Source organism: Bos indicus x Bos taurus, chromosome 8 (genome assembly GCF_003369695.1).
Source record: "Bos indicus x Bos taurus breed Angus x Brahman F1 hybrid chromosome 8, Bos_hybrid_MaternalHap_v2.0, whole genome shotgun sequence".
NCBI lineage: Eukaryota > Metazoa > Chordata > Mammalia > Artiodactyla > Bovidae > Bos > Bos indicus x Bos taurus.
Window position 1 is genome coordinate 90,186,005 of NC_040083.1, and position 11,949 is coordinate 90,197,953.

The 11,949-nt window shown below is 50.1% G+C and overlaps 1 protein-coding gene across 1 annotated transcript; it reads left to right on the forward strand.

Annotated features, from left to right (window-relative positions):
* The first annotated feature begins 1,165 nt into the window (after positions 1-1,165).
* On the forward strand, positions 1,166-11,459 carry LOC113897489 (NUT family member 2G-like). Its single transcript, XM_027550228.1, has 7 exons — positions 1,166-1,181; positions 5,853-6,567; positions 7,525-7,653; positions 8,707-8,846; positions 9,425-9,720; positions 10,175-10,291; positions 10,782-11,459. The coding sequence occupies exons 1-7, from the start codon at positions 1,166-1,168 to the stop codon at positions 11,457-11,459; spliced, it is 2,091 nt and encodes a 696-aa protein (XP_027406029.1).
* The last annotated feature ends 490 nt before the right edge of the window (positions 11,460-11,949 follow it).

Consider the following 11,949-nt stretch of genomic DNA (forward strand, 5'->3'; position numbering starts at 1 on the left):
TCTGGTCATCCTACCTTTTCAGGTAATTTGAAATTTAAAAGACTGTAGAAATTCTTGTTCTAGGAATTAAGTCCAGAAACAGAGGAGCTGTAATACAAAATACAAAAACAATCATTGAAAATATACTTGGATATATTAAAACATATATGAATTTTCAACCAGAAAAAAAAAACAAAACTGGAGACATTTTTAAAAATGAATATCAATTACATTTATTTTTAGTTGCAAAACACATCTCTGGAAAGATTTTAATGAAACAGATAACTCTGGTTTTCTCTGGGAAAGAAGATTGAAGTGAGGAAAGAGGTGGAACTATGTCACTGCATATTCCATTTCTCACAATTTGATTTTGAACCATTAGAAGATATTACTTGTTTAAAGTATTATACTAAAATCATTTAAAAGATAAAAAACTAAATATTTAACAACAATGTAATGCTATGAGAAACACAGTGAATTCTGGTCTTAGACGTGTGGGTTGCATGATGGATTTTTGATAGATGGGCTTTTTCCAGCAAAAGGGATTGTTAGTAAGGAAAAGTCCTGCTGAATGTTGGTTGGGGCACAAGGACTGCTTCCTTAGGAGTGATGTACATACAGCAACCAAACACCCTGCATCTACTGAGACAATCCTAATTTCAAACCCTCAGTTCCATGTAGCCATTAATACCCAAGGGTTTATAAGACTAAAAGTTCTTCTGAACTTGTTCTGAAAGTCTAGTCTCTGTTGAAGTAAGTCAAGATCCAGTTAGGAAGCAGAGTGAGTTGAGGGACACAAAACTAGGTTGATGGAAAAAGAAGTGAAATAGGTGGAAGATCAAGTCCAACTTTGGTGCTGTGAAACTGAGAAACAATTGATAAGTTGCCTAAAGAGGCAAACACCAATTGTGTCACCGCTATGTAATGTGGAACGAACTTCTGGTTCTCGCCTTCCTGCCAGAGCTGTTCATGGAATGTCTGCTCACCCCACCCAGGTCCACCTGCCTTCTGCCCCTCCCCCGCTGCAGAATGTTTCAGTTCCACATTCTACTGTTTGAATTCAAACATTTCCCTCCTTTACCTGGATGCTGAGCATCTGCTGGAGCAGGTCCCTCTCTGGGTCTTGGTCTTGACTTTTCTCATTGAGGCTACCAGGCAGCAGTGGTCCATGTCCAAGCCTATGGGAATGGCTTCAGAAGGAGGTAAGCCTGTAGGCTGCGGTCGTGTTCCCTGCCATTTCTCAGACCTTTGAGTCCACATGTGACATTTCACTGTGGGCACACGGTTGAACTGAAGTTGAGGAAGGAGAGAGCACTGGACCCATAAGGACATCTGGGGAGACTGAAAAGCCTGAAGAAACCTGAGGCTGCACTGGGGAGGAGGGTTCATTGGAAGTGGATCAAGGGAAATTGCCCTGGTTATGGAGAAAGGATGGCAGCAGGCAGGCTTGATTATTTCTAGAATGAAGATAAGCCGCTTTGAAACATGTGTGTAGGAAGTGTGGGTGATCTGGTGGTGACACAGGAAGGGTCATGAGGAGGCCCTAGCCCCGTATTGTGTTTCTTAGGTACCCGAAGCTTGTCCCACCCCATGTCTTTCTGAGGGGTTTGGACTGGGGCATACTGTATCTAACTGGGCCATGGGGAGAGATAGTCTTATTAGAAAACTATTCAATGGGACTGTGTGTGGTCACACCTGAAGTGAAATTTCCTCTGAGAGCTAGGCAGGAAGTTACTCTAACTGCTGCAGTCCAGACCGTCTCCACTCCTTCCAGCTCACAGCTGACCTCTCAGTTCAGGTAACAGTTGCCTTGGCTTTGACAGGGATGGGTGTCCATGTAACTTCAACCAAGACAGGCCTCAGTTTCCCAAGATGTCCTAAACTGTTCTTCCTTTTGTGGAAAAGCAGCTCTTTAGACCGACTTCATCTTGTCCAATATCTCATGGTGGACCTTCGGCATATCTTGAGACGAAGAGTTTCTTCATTTTTCACGTCACTCCTTTGTGGACAGGGAACAGATGTGGAGGGTGGTTAGTTCTGGTGGAATGTCAGTGAAAGCTGATTTCCTCTTTAAAGGGGGTAAGGAGTGTAGCCCAGAAGCAGGCAGACAATCTTCTCTGTTCTGAGTAAAAGTCCTACGACACCTGTTCTGATTAATTAGGTGCACGTGGCATGTAACGTGTTCTCCTGAACAGGGATGTGTTCCAGACAACTTTATCACAATGGCACCTGGATCATGCCTGTTTCTCAGTTTGTCTTCACTCTCTGTTATTGGGAACTCAAAGGGGAAGTACCCCAGGCAGTCTATACTCCCACAACCAATGTAACATGACCATTCCCTGGTCCTTGTCTAATCCTCTACAGCCATTCACTGGCTGTGAAATGACAGAATTTAAGGGACAGATGCCCACTTCTCAGACTCCCCACAGTTCCTACAAAGAGAATTCCTAGAGTGATGACATGGCTCTGGGCACTGGGAAGGGGGTGGTATAACCTGGCTCATATTAACTGTCTGCTGTGGTGATTCTGATGTGCATGCTGAGCCAGTGTGTTATGGGTTTTTGTCAGAATTCCATTTGAGTGATAGTTTCCATTATTTTTGTTTTGTGAGGCTTGAAAAGAGTGAGAGGATTTATACTGAGCACCAGGAAAAGAAAGACTGAGGTGGAGGTAGGCCCCTAATGTTTTAAACACTGCCTGTCCACAAAGGGTCTTTGGGTGCCTAGAACTTACCGTGGAGAAGGTCCTCACCTGCTAGTGGACCTGCTGAGGGGCATTTCTCACAGAGCAGATGTTCACCCAGTTCCGGGTCTGGGAGACAGCCTGTGACGTTTGGGTCCCAGAGAGTGCCTGAGGGAGGCTCTCCGAGTCAGCACTTGCTGAAGAGATTTCTTCTTGGCAGACAGGGCTCAGGGACCTTGGAGGCTAGGAGTGAGGTCACCAGTGGAATAATTCTCATCCAGAGGTCAGATCGTGAAAATCATTAGAAGACATGTCCATGCTGCACACACTGTCCAGATGTCCTCATGTGTGGAGATTTACACTCTGATTCTCTCCAGAGAGCCTCAGTCCCAGTGAGAGAGTCATTTCCTAGGCAGGTTGATAAGAAGTCTAGGGGTCTCCAAGGAGAGAGGGGTCTGAAATTCTCAAGGAGGAAGAAAGGACAAAAATTTTTTTCCCCTCTACATTCCTTAGGATTATATAACAATAATGTATCCTGCCTGAGGACAATCTCTCGATTAAACCTTCTGGCTAATCCTGTTATCTTAACATGTAAATTATGGGAGTAGATCTGGTGAGGTCTTTACAAGAATTATATAACAATAATGTATCCTGACAGAATGTGGTCCACTGGAGAAGGAAATGGCAAACCACTTCAATATTCTTGCCTTAAGAATCCCATGAACAGTATGAAAAGGCAAAATGATAGGATACTGAAAGAGGAACTCCCCAGGTTGGTAGGTGCCCAATATACTACTGGAGATCAGTAGAGAAATAACTCCAGAAAGAATGAAGGGATGGAGCCAAAGCAAAAACAATACCCAGCTGTGGAAGTGACTGGTGGGTGATAGAAGCAAGATCTGATGCTGTAAAGAGCAATGTTGCATAGGAACCTGGAATGTTAGGTCCATGATTCAAGGCAAATTGGAAGTAGTCAAACAGGAGATGGCAAGAGTAAACATTGACATTCTAGGCATCAGCGAACTAAAATGGACTGGAATGGGTGAATATAACTCAGATGACCATTATATCTACTACTGTGGGCAGGAATCCCTTAGAAGAAATGGAGTAGCTATCATGGTCAACAAAAGAGTCCAAAATGCAGTACTTGGATGCAATCTCAAAAACGACAGAATGATCTCTGCTCATTTCCAAGGCAAACCATTCAATATCACAGTAATCCAAGTCTATGCCCCAACCAGTAACGCTGAAGAAGCTGAAGTTGAATGGTTGTATGAAGACCTACAAGACCTTTTAGAACTAACACCCAAAAAAGATGTCCTTTTCATTATAGGGGACTGGAATGCAAAAGTAGGAAGTCAAGAAACACCTGGGGTAACAGGCAAATTTGGCCTTGGAATACAGAATGAAGCAGGGCAAAGGCTAATAGAGTTTTGCCAAGAGAATGCAGTGGTCATAGAAAACACCCTCTTCCAACAACACAAGAGAAGACTCTACACATGGACATCACCAGATGGTCATCACTGAAATCAGATTGATTATATTCTTTGCAGCCAAAGATGGAGAAGCTCTATACAGTCAGCAAAAACAAGACTGGGAGCTGACTGTGGCTCAGATCATGAACTCCTTATTGGCAAATTCAGACTTAAATTGAAGAAAGTGGGGAAAACCACTAGACCATTCAGGCATGACCTAAATCAAATAGTCACAGAAAAACATATATTTCTCCTTTATTTACTATGCCAAAGCCTTTGACTGTGTGGATCACAACAAACTGTGGAAAATTCTTCAAGAGATGGGAATACCACACCACCTGACCTGCCTCTTGAGAAACCTATATGCAGGTCAGGAAGCAACAATTAGAATTGGACATGGAACAACAGACTGGTTCCAAATAGGAAAAGGAGTACGTCAAGGCTGTATATTGTCACCCTGCTTATATGCAGAGTACATCATGAGAAATGCTGGGCTGGATGAAGCACAGCTGGAATCAAGACTGCTGGGAAAAATATCAATAACCTCAGATATGCAGATGACACTACCCTTACGGCAGAAAGTGAAGAGGAACTAAAGAACCTCTTGATGAAAGTGAAAGAGGAGAGTGAAAAAGTTGACTTAAAGCTCAGCATTCAGAAAACTAAGATCATGGCATCTGGTCCCATCCCTTCATGGGAAATAGATGGGGAAACAGTGGAAATAGTGTCAGACTTTATTTTGAAGGGCTCCAAAATCACTGCAGATGGTGATTGCAGCCATGAAATTAAAAGACGTTTACTCCTTGGAAGGAAAGTTATGACCAACCTAGATAGCATATTCAAAAGCAGAGACATTACCTTGCCAACAAAGGTCTGTCTAGTCAAGGCTATGGTTTTCCCAGTGGTCATGTATGGATGTGAGAGTTGGACTGTGAAGAAAGCTGAGCACCGAAGAATTGATGCTTTTGAACAGTGGTGTTGCAGAAGACTCTTGAGAGTCCCTTGGATTGCAAGGAGATCCAACCAGTCCATTCTAAAGATCAGTCCTGGGTGTTCATTGGAAGGACTGATGCTAAAGCTGAAACTCCAATACTTTGGCCACCTCATGCAGAGTTGACTCATTGGAAAAGACTCTGATGCTGGGAGAGATTGGGGGCAGGAGGAGAAGGGGACGACAGAGGATGAGATGGCTGAATGGCATCATCGACTCGACGCACATCAGTTTGGGTGAACTCTGGGAGTTGGTGATGGACAGGGAGGCCTGGAGTGCTGCAATTCATGGGGTTGCAAAGAGTCGGACACGACTGAGACTGAACTGAACTGAACTGAATGTATCCTGCCTGAGGACAGTCTCTGGATTAAACCTTCTGGCTAATTCTGTTATCTTAAAATGTAAATTATGGGAGTAGGTCTTTACAACCTCCAGACATTCTTTTGATTCATTAGTGAGTATATAACTCCACTGCTAACACTAGCAAGGGGGTACTCTTTCTGCCCCCTTCTGATGCCTATGTCAGAAGCTTTCTCTATCGCCTTTAGACTTTAAAAAACTTTATTACACAAAAGCTCTGAGCAATCAAGCCTCATCTCTGGCCCTGGATTGAATTATTCTCCTCCGGAGGCCAAGAATCTCAGCATCTTTTCGTGGTTCAGCAACAACCTTTCATCTGTTGCCCGTTCTCCTCCTCCATTCAAATCTTTCCTTTGTCTCAACAGCATCTCCAGAGCTGGGAATGGATGTGGCCGTGACCCCTGGTGCCTCCTTGCCTCCTTTCAGGACAATGCCCTTTCCTCCACCCATTCCTGGCCCCCAACACTGGCCACCCTGGGAGCAACACCTGCCACCTTCCATGACCCCATCATTCCCTCCTGGTGGCACTCAGCTGCTGCCAGCTTTTCCAAGGACACCTTTGGTGCCCAATGCTGGCTATGGCCCCAGTGCCCCTGGGGCTTGCAACATCATTGTCCAAGTCAGGTCAGAAGGAAGGCCAGCGGAGCACCCGCAGACTCAGACCTTTGTCCTTACTCAGGCTCCCCTCAACTGGAGCACTCCAGGGCCCCTCAGCAGGAGTACTGCATGTCCTGTCCCCCTATTCTTAACAACCCCTGCGATGGAGACCATTGTGACTGCCCCAGCTGTTGGAGTAGCTCAGTCTGGCAAGGGAAGCTGGACCCCAGGCTTTCCACCTCAAGCTCCACTACCAGCTGCCCAGCTGGCCCCCATCATTCCCCAAGTGAACTTGGGGCCACAGTTACATGGCATTTCCAGGGAGGGCAGCCTGGCCACCAACCAGTCCAAGGCCTCGCAGGATGACTCCTGCAACCCCAAGAGCGTGTATGAGAACTTCCGACGTTGGCAGCGCTTCAAGTCTCTGGCCCGGAGACACCTTCCCCAGAGTCCTGATGCTGAAGCTCTTTCCTGCTTTCTCATGTGAGTGAACAGCCAGGCGGTCATGAGGTTATCAGAGCTTTTAGATAAAAAGGAACTGGGGGTGGATGCTCAGATTAGGTTTGTAGGGATACCAGGAAGAAAGTCTGAGGGTGATGTCCCTGCTGTGAGAAGGCACATTTTGGTCCTACACATCACCATGCAAGTTCCTGACATCCTTTCAGTACCTTATCTCAGTTATCTCACTGCCTTGTGAGTACAGCCAACTTGACTTTCCATGATGCTCATGGTGATGTTGATGAAGACTTGTAGCCAGGGAGGGTTTTGGTGTGAGGTGAGGAGCCACAGATGGGATGCTGCACTCCTTTGTGGTGCCGTATCCTTTCACACAGGACTTGATTGTCCATGGTCAGGGGATGTCCCTTCAGAAAGGAGAGGGAGTGCAAGGTCCAGGATAGAGCTCTATGCATGCCTCAAGAACAAGAACCTCCTTGTTCTGGAGAATTCTTAGAACTGGGTGGTGGTAGAGCTCACAGGGCATGGGCTCTCTCCTAGAGCTGGGAGCCTGGCAGGCATTTCCCTCCTAAACCTCAGTTCCCTCGTAAAAAAAAAAGGTGGTGGGGGGGACAATTGCACTTAACTCAGAGAACTGTGTAGAAGACTCTTTAGGCTAATCTATGAAGTGTTAGCAGACTGCCTGGCACATGCCATGCCTCACTGATGATAGGGATTTTTATAGTCAAAAGGCAATCTTGCAAAGGAAGGAGCCCTCACAAGGGTCCCTGTCCCAGCCTTAGCCTGGGAATGGATGGTCATCCTTCAGTGAGAGTGAGGCGGTGATGGCAGTAGCGGGAAGGCTTGTCCTTGCTCTCTCAGGCCTGTCTCTCACCTTCCTGATGCTCAGTCATGCTATCTTGGGTTATGTGGTCCAAGTTGCTGGGTGGAATCAGATGAGTGGAGACTGGGCTGGACTCTGAAACAGACCCTGATGGCTTACAGCCCAGTGCTTCGGTCCCTGGCTCGCCTGAAGCCCACCATGACACTGGAGGAGGGACTGTGGCGGGCTGTGCAGGAATGGCAGCACAGAAGCAACTTTGACCGGATGATCTACTATGAGATGGCCAGAAAGTGAGTCAGCATCCTGGGCCCTAGAGCTGTGTGGTGGGTAAGAGGAGTGGGTGAGGGTTAGACCCCAGGTCAGGGTCTGGCTGTGGGCATGCTCATCAAGCAGGATAGAGGAGGGCTGTCACTCAGCACAGGGCCCCCACAGCCCAGATGCCCTACTCCCCTCCAGAACCCTTCCCTCATCTTGAGAGCGTGGGTCTTCAGTACTTCCTCCAGCAGCACCTCTGATCTCCCCTGATGGTGACCTACCTTTGGCTTGACATGAAGGTCTCAGGATGGGGTTGGGTAAAGCTTTGAGCCCAGGAGGGGTCCAACCCCAGCCATAGGGGCTATGCAGGGGCATGTTCTCCACCCACCAGCCTGCTGCTTCCTTAGTGGTGGGTGGCTGGCAGCCACTGACATAGACTTTGGGACCCCCTCTTCTCATGAAAAGTGGCTGGAGTGGGTACCCTGATCTCCCTGAAGAGGCTGGGGAAGCCAGCATGTCATCAGCCCAAACGTCTCTGGCCATTCCAGTATTTTCTCCATGGCAATCTTTTTAGTTTAAAAATAGAACCAAACAAACAAACACCTCTCAGAGGAAAGGAAAGCCTCTTCTCTAAGCTTAGCGGCCAAATCCTCCAACCTTTCCTGGGCCCTGTCTCCAGGCTTATGTTCCAGGACTCTCAGCCCCTGTCCAGGGTCCTGGATTCAGCAAGGACCGCTTTGGGGACATGTGCCTGATTCAGCCTCTGGCCATCAGCCCTTCATATAGTTCTGGACGGGAATGGGGGCATGAGGAGGGTCCCCTGTGGGTCTGCCTGTGTCCTGAGGGCCTGGTTCAATTCAGCAGCCTCGGTCTATGCTCTTGAGTGCCCTTCAAGTGCTGGTGGGGCAGAAAGAGTCCCAGATGTCCAGTCAGTTCCAGGAGAGCCCTCTGCTGGGAATAGTACCTCCCAGGGGCCTGTCCACCCCAAGACACACTCTCTCCCAGGCCCTCATTCTCTGTTGCCTTTGTTCCCGGCTCCAAAGCCCAGGCCTTTTTCTCAGTGTGCCGTATGCCTCCATCACTCCCAGGTTCATGGAATTTGAGGCAGAGGAAGTGATGCAGATTCAGAAGTTACAGTGGATGCAGGGGGTGCAAGGCCTGCCTCCTCCAGTCCCACCGAAGCTGGATCCTCAGGGGTCCTCAGCCCCGACAGTGTGCCCTCAGCCAGGCACCCACGTTCCCACTGGAGTTCCAAGCAAAGGTGACATGGGCCAAGGGATGACCGCTGGCCCCATGTGGATCCTTTTCCTTCAAGAGGGTCATTGGTCTTTCAACCAGAACAGCCAGTGAGACAGGGTCTCAGTTGTCCTTTGTCACTGCTGCTGCTGCTGAGTCGCTTCAGTTGTGTCCGACTCTGTGTGACCCCATAGACGGCAGCCCACCAGGCTCCCCCGTCCCTGGGCTTCTCCAGGCAAGAACACTGGAGTGGGTTGCCATTTCCTTTGTCACTACAGGGTATCATCTCCATCAGTTTAATAACTCCTCTTTCACCTCCCTGTCAAAAGACCCCACACAGAGTGGGCTTGTTAGGGATACCCTGAAGAATCAAGGTTCCACATTCCTCACAGGACTGTCTTAGATGGCCCCCTCCCCCTCCCACTGTGCATGAGGCTTCAGGTGGTGCTAACCCTGCCCACACCTAAGTCACTGACCCCCAAACACTGCCCTCACCAGCGCGTGCTCAGTGGTCAGGAGGTGGACGCAGAAGCCCCTCACCTTCCTTCCCTCTTTCCTGCTCTGCCTCAGCCAGTGCTCCCCGGAAGGCCGGGCCCCGGGCCCATCCCACCCGCTCGCAGCCACACAGAGCCCAGCGGCACCCGGGGACCAAGGCCCCCAAGGAGATTCCCCCTGAGGCTGTGAGAGAGTATGTGAACATCATGGAGGTGCTGGTGGGGCCCATCCACTTGGCCACGGGCAAGTCAGAGGCAGAATGTGGAAAGGATGAGGATGAGCTGAAGCAGGAAGAGGACGGGACCTATGCAGACCCAGATCTCCTGAGCTACATTGACAAGCTGTGTTCCCAGGAAGAGTTCGTCACCAAGGTGGGCTGGGCATGGAGCCTGGGGTCCACAAGATTCCAAGGCATGGAACTCTCAGCACCCCAAGAACTGGGTTCTGCCCAGGCCAATGGGACTGAAGCTCTGTTCATGTGCTTTGTGTGTGTGTCCATATGTGTGTGGAGCGTGTGTACGCACATGTATGAGTGCTCATGTCTGTGTCTGTCTGTGTGTATGCCTTCATATGTCTGTGTAAGTAGGTGTGTATGTGCTTTTTTATTGGAGTATAATTGCTTCACAATGTTCTGTCAGCTTCTGCTGTACAACACGTGAATCATCCATATGTATACATATATCCCCCACCCCTCACTCTTGAGCATCCACCCCACCCCCACTAGAGAACAGGAGTGGGTCTCTACTTTTCACTTTCCTCTAGGTCTTCTTGGCTCCCAGGCCATTCCTGGCCAAGAATGCTCACAGCCTTTTCCTTCTGTTCTAGGTAGAGGCAGTCATTCACCCTCGATTCCTGGCAGACTTGCTTTCCCCAGAACCACAACTGGATCCCTTGGCACTAGCTGAGGAGCTGGAACAGGAGGAAGGCCTCACCCCTGAGGAGGTGAGCAGGAGAGGGAGGGATACTTATGGAGCCTGTGGGTGGGGACCCCTGTGACCCAGGGGAGCCAGGGGAGGGAGGGACCCCAGGTAGAACAGGGGAGACAAGAGTCTCCCAGGTAAACCAGGGCATGGGGGACCCTGGTGAGCAAGGGAGACATAGAACCCCAGAAAAGGAGGCTTCCATGGCTCTGTCCATCCCTCCCCTGCCTGGGACATCTGGCCTGGAAGACAGCCTACTCTGGGGTAGGTGCAGTGCTGGGTGATAGGAGGGAGAGGATAGGGAGCTGGGGCGGGTTATGAGGGAGGAAAGGACACAAAGCTGGGAACAAGGTGCAGGAGGCCAGCAGGAACACCACAGTGTCTATATTTGGATTTGAGTCTCAAGGTCACCCCTCCTCTCCACCCCACCCAGGGCCATGTCCCACTGCCCACGGCTCCTCCTCTCACATGTGGGTGTGCAGAGCAGTCACTGCCCTCTTCTCTCCTACCAGCTGGTGCAGAAACGACTCCTGGCCTTGAAGGAAGACAAGGGAGTGCGGACACCCAGCAGTCAAAGTGTACCCCAAGTGGACTCAAGTCCTTCTGAGTCTGACGCCAGCAAAGATGCCCAGAGATATGATCAAGGCCCCCAGCTAGGGGTCAGACATGAAGCCGGCCCACCAGAGGTTGATTTCGAGGCTGTTCACAGGTTCAGCCAAGCAAACACTGGCCTATCCAAGGCCAAAGACCTTGTTCCCTCTCTGGGACAGCAGGAGTTGCCTCCATTCCAGCCAGGACAACCCTCCCCTCCCCAGGGTCAGAGGTGCACTGGCCCTCAGCCAGGACCCAGGGATACCTCAGTTCTCAGAACGGTCTTTCCAATTCTGGGGGCCCGAGGGCCCAGGGACGGGTCCAGCGAGGACGAGGAGGAGCTCCCCAGCCTGGCCTTCCTCTTGGCCTCGCAGCACAGCCTGCTGCCCTGGAGGCTGTCCCAGAGTCCTGTCCCTGCCTCAGGCCAGGCCCCCTCCTCTCAGAGAATAGGCCTCAGCCCAGCTCCTCTGGGGGCTGGCCTCGGGGTCTCTGAGACCCCAGCTCTGGCTCTGGGACTGGTTCGCTCCTCACAGCTGAGAAAGAGAAAGTGTGACCCATTTGTCACAGGAAGGAAGAGGAAGCGGCTCTGCAGCCAGTAGGGAACAGCGGGCCAGCCCCAAGGGGAGCCTAGGGCTCCTCAGCTCGTGGGTGATCCTGGCTGCTGTTGGAGGAAGGGACTCCAGGGCAGGGAGGGGATTGGGCTTGTGGGAGCTTCGAGAGGTGGGGGAGGTGGATCTGGGTGGGCGTGGGTGGCAGCAGGATCTTTGGAGAGATGTATGTAAAATGTGAATAAACGTAGTTTTGTTGGGAAATGCTCTTGGGTCACCATCTTCTTATTCGTGTCTGCTCTGCTCTACAGAGAGGGGTCCTGACAGGAAGGAAGGACCAGGGAGGTCACAGGTGCTGTGGGCCTCCAGTGGCCAAGTCTTGCCTCCACACAGACAAGGACTCCTCAGGCAGCTCCTGGGAGCTCTCAGCTCTCATCCTCCACAGGGACCTCCTCATCATCCCCTTCTCTAAAGCCAGCTTGGCTTGAGACCTTGGGGACATCTGTACCATCATCTGCATCCCTGGACAATCTAGGGATGG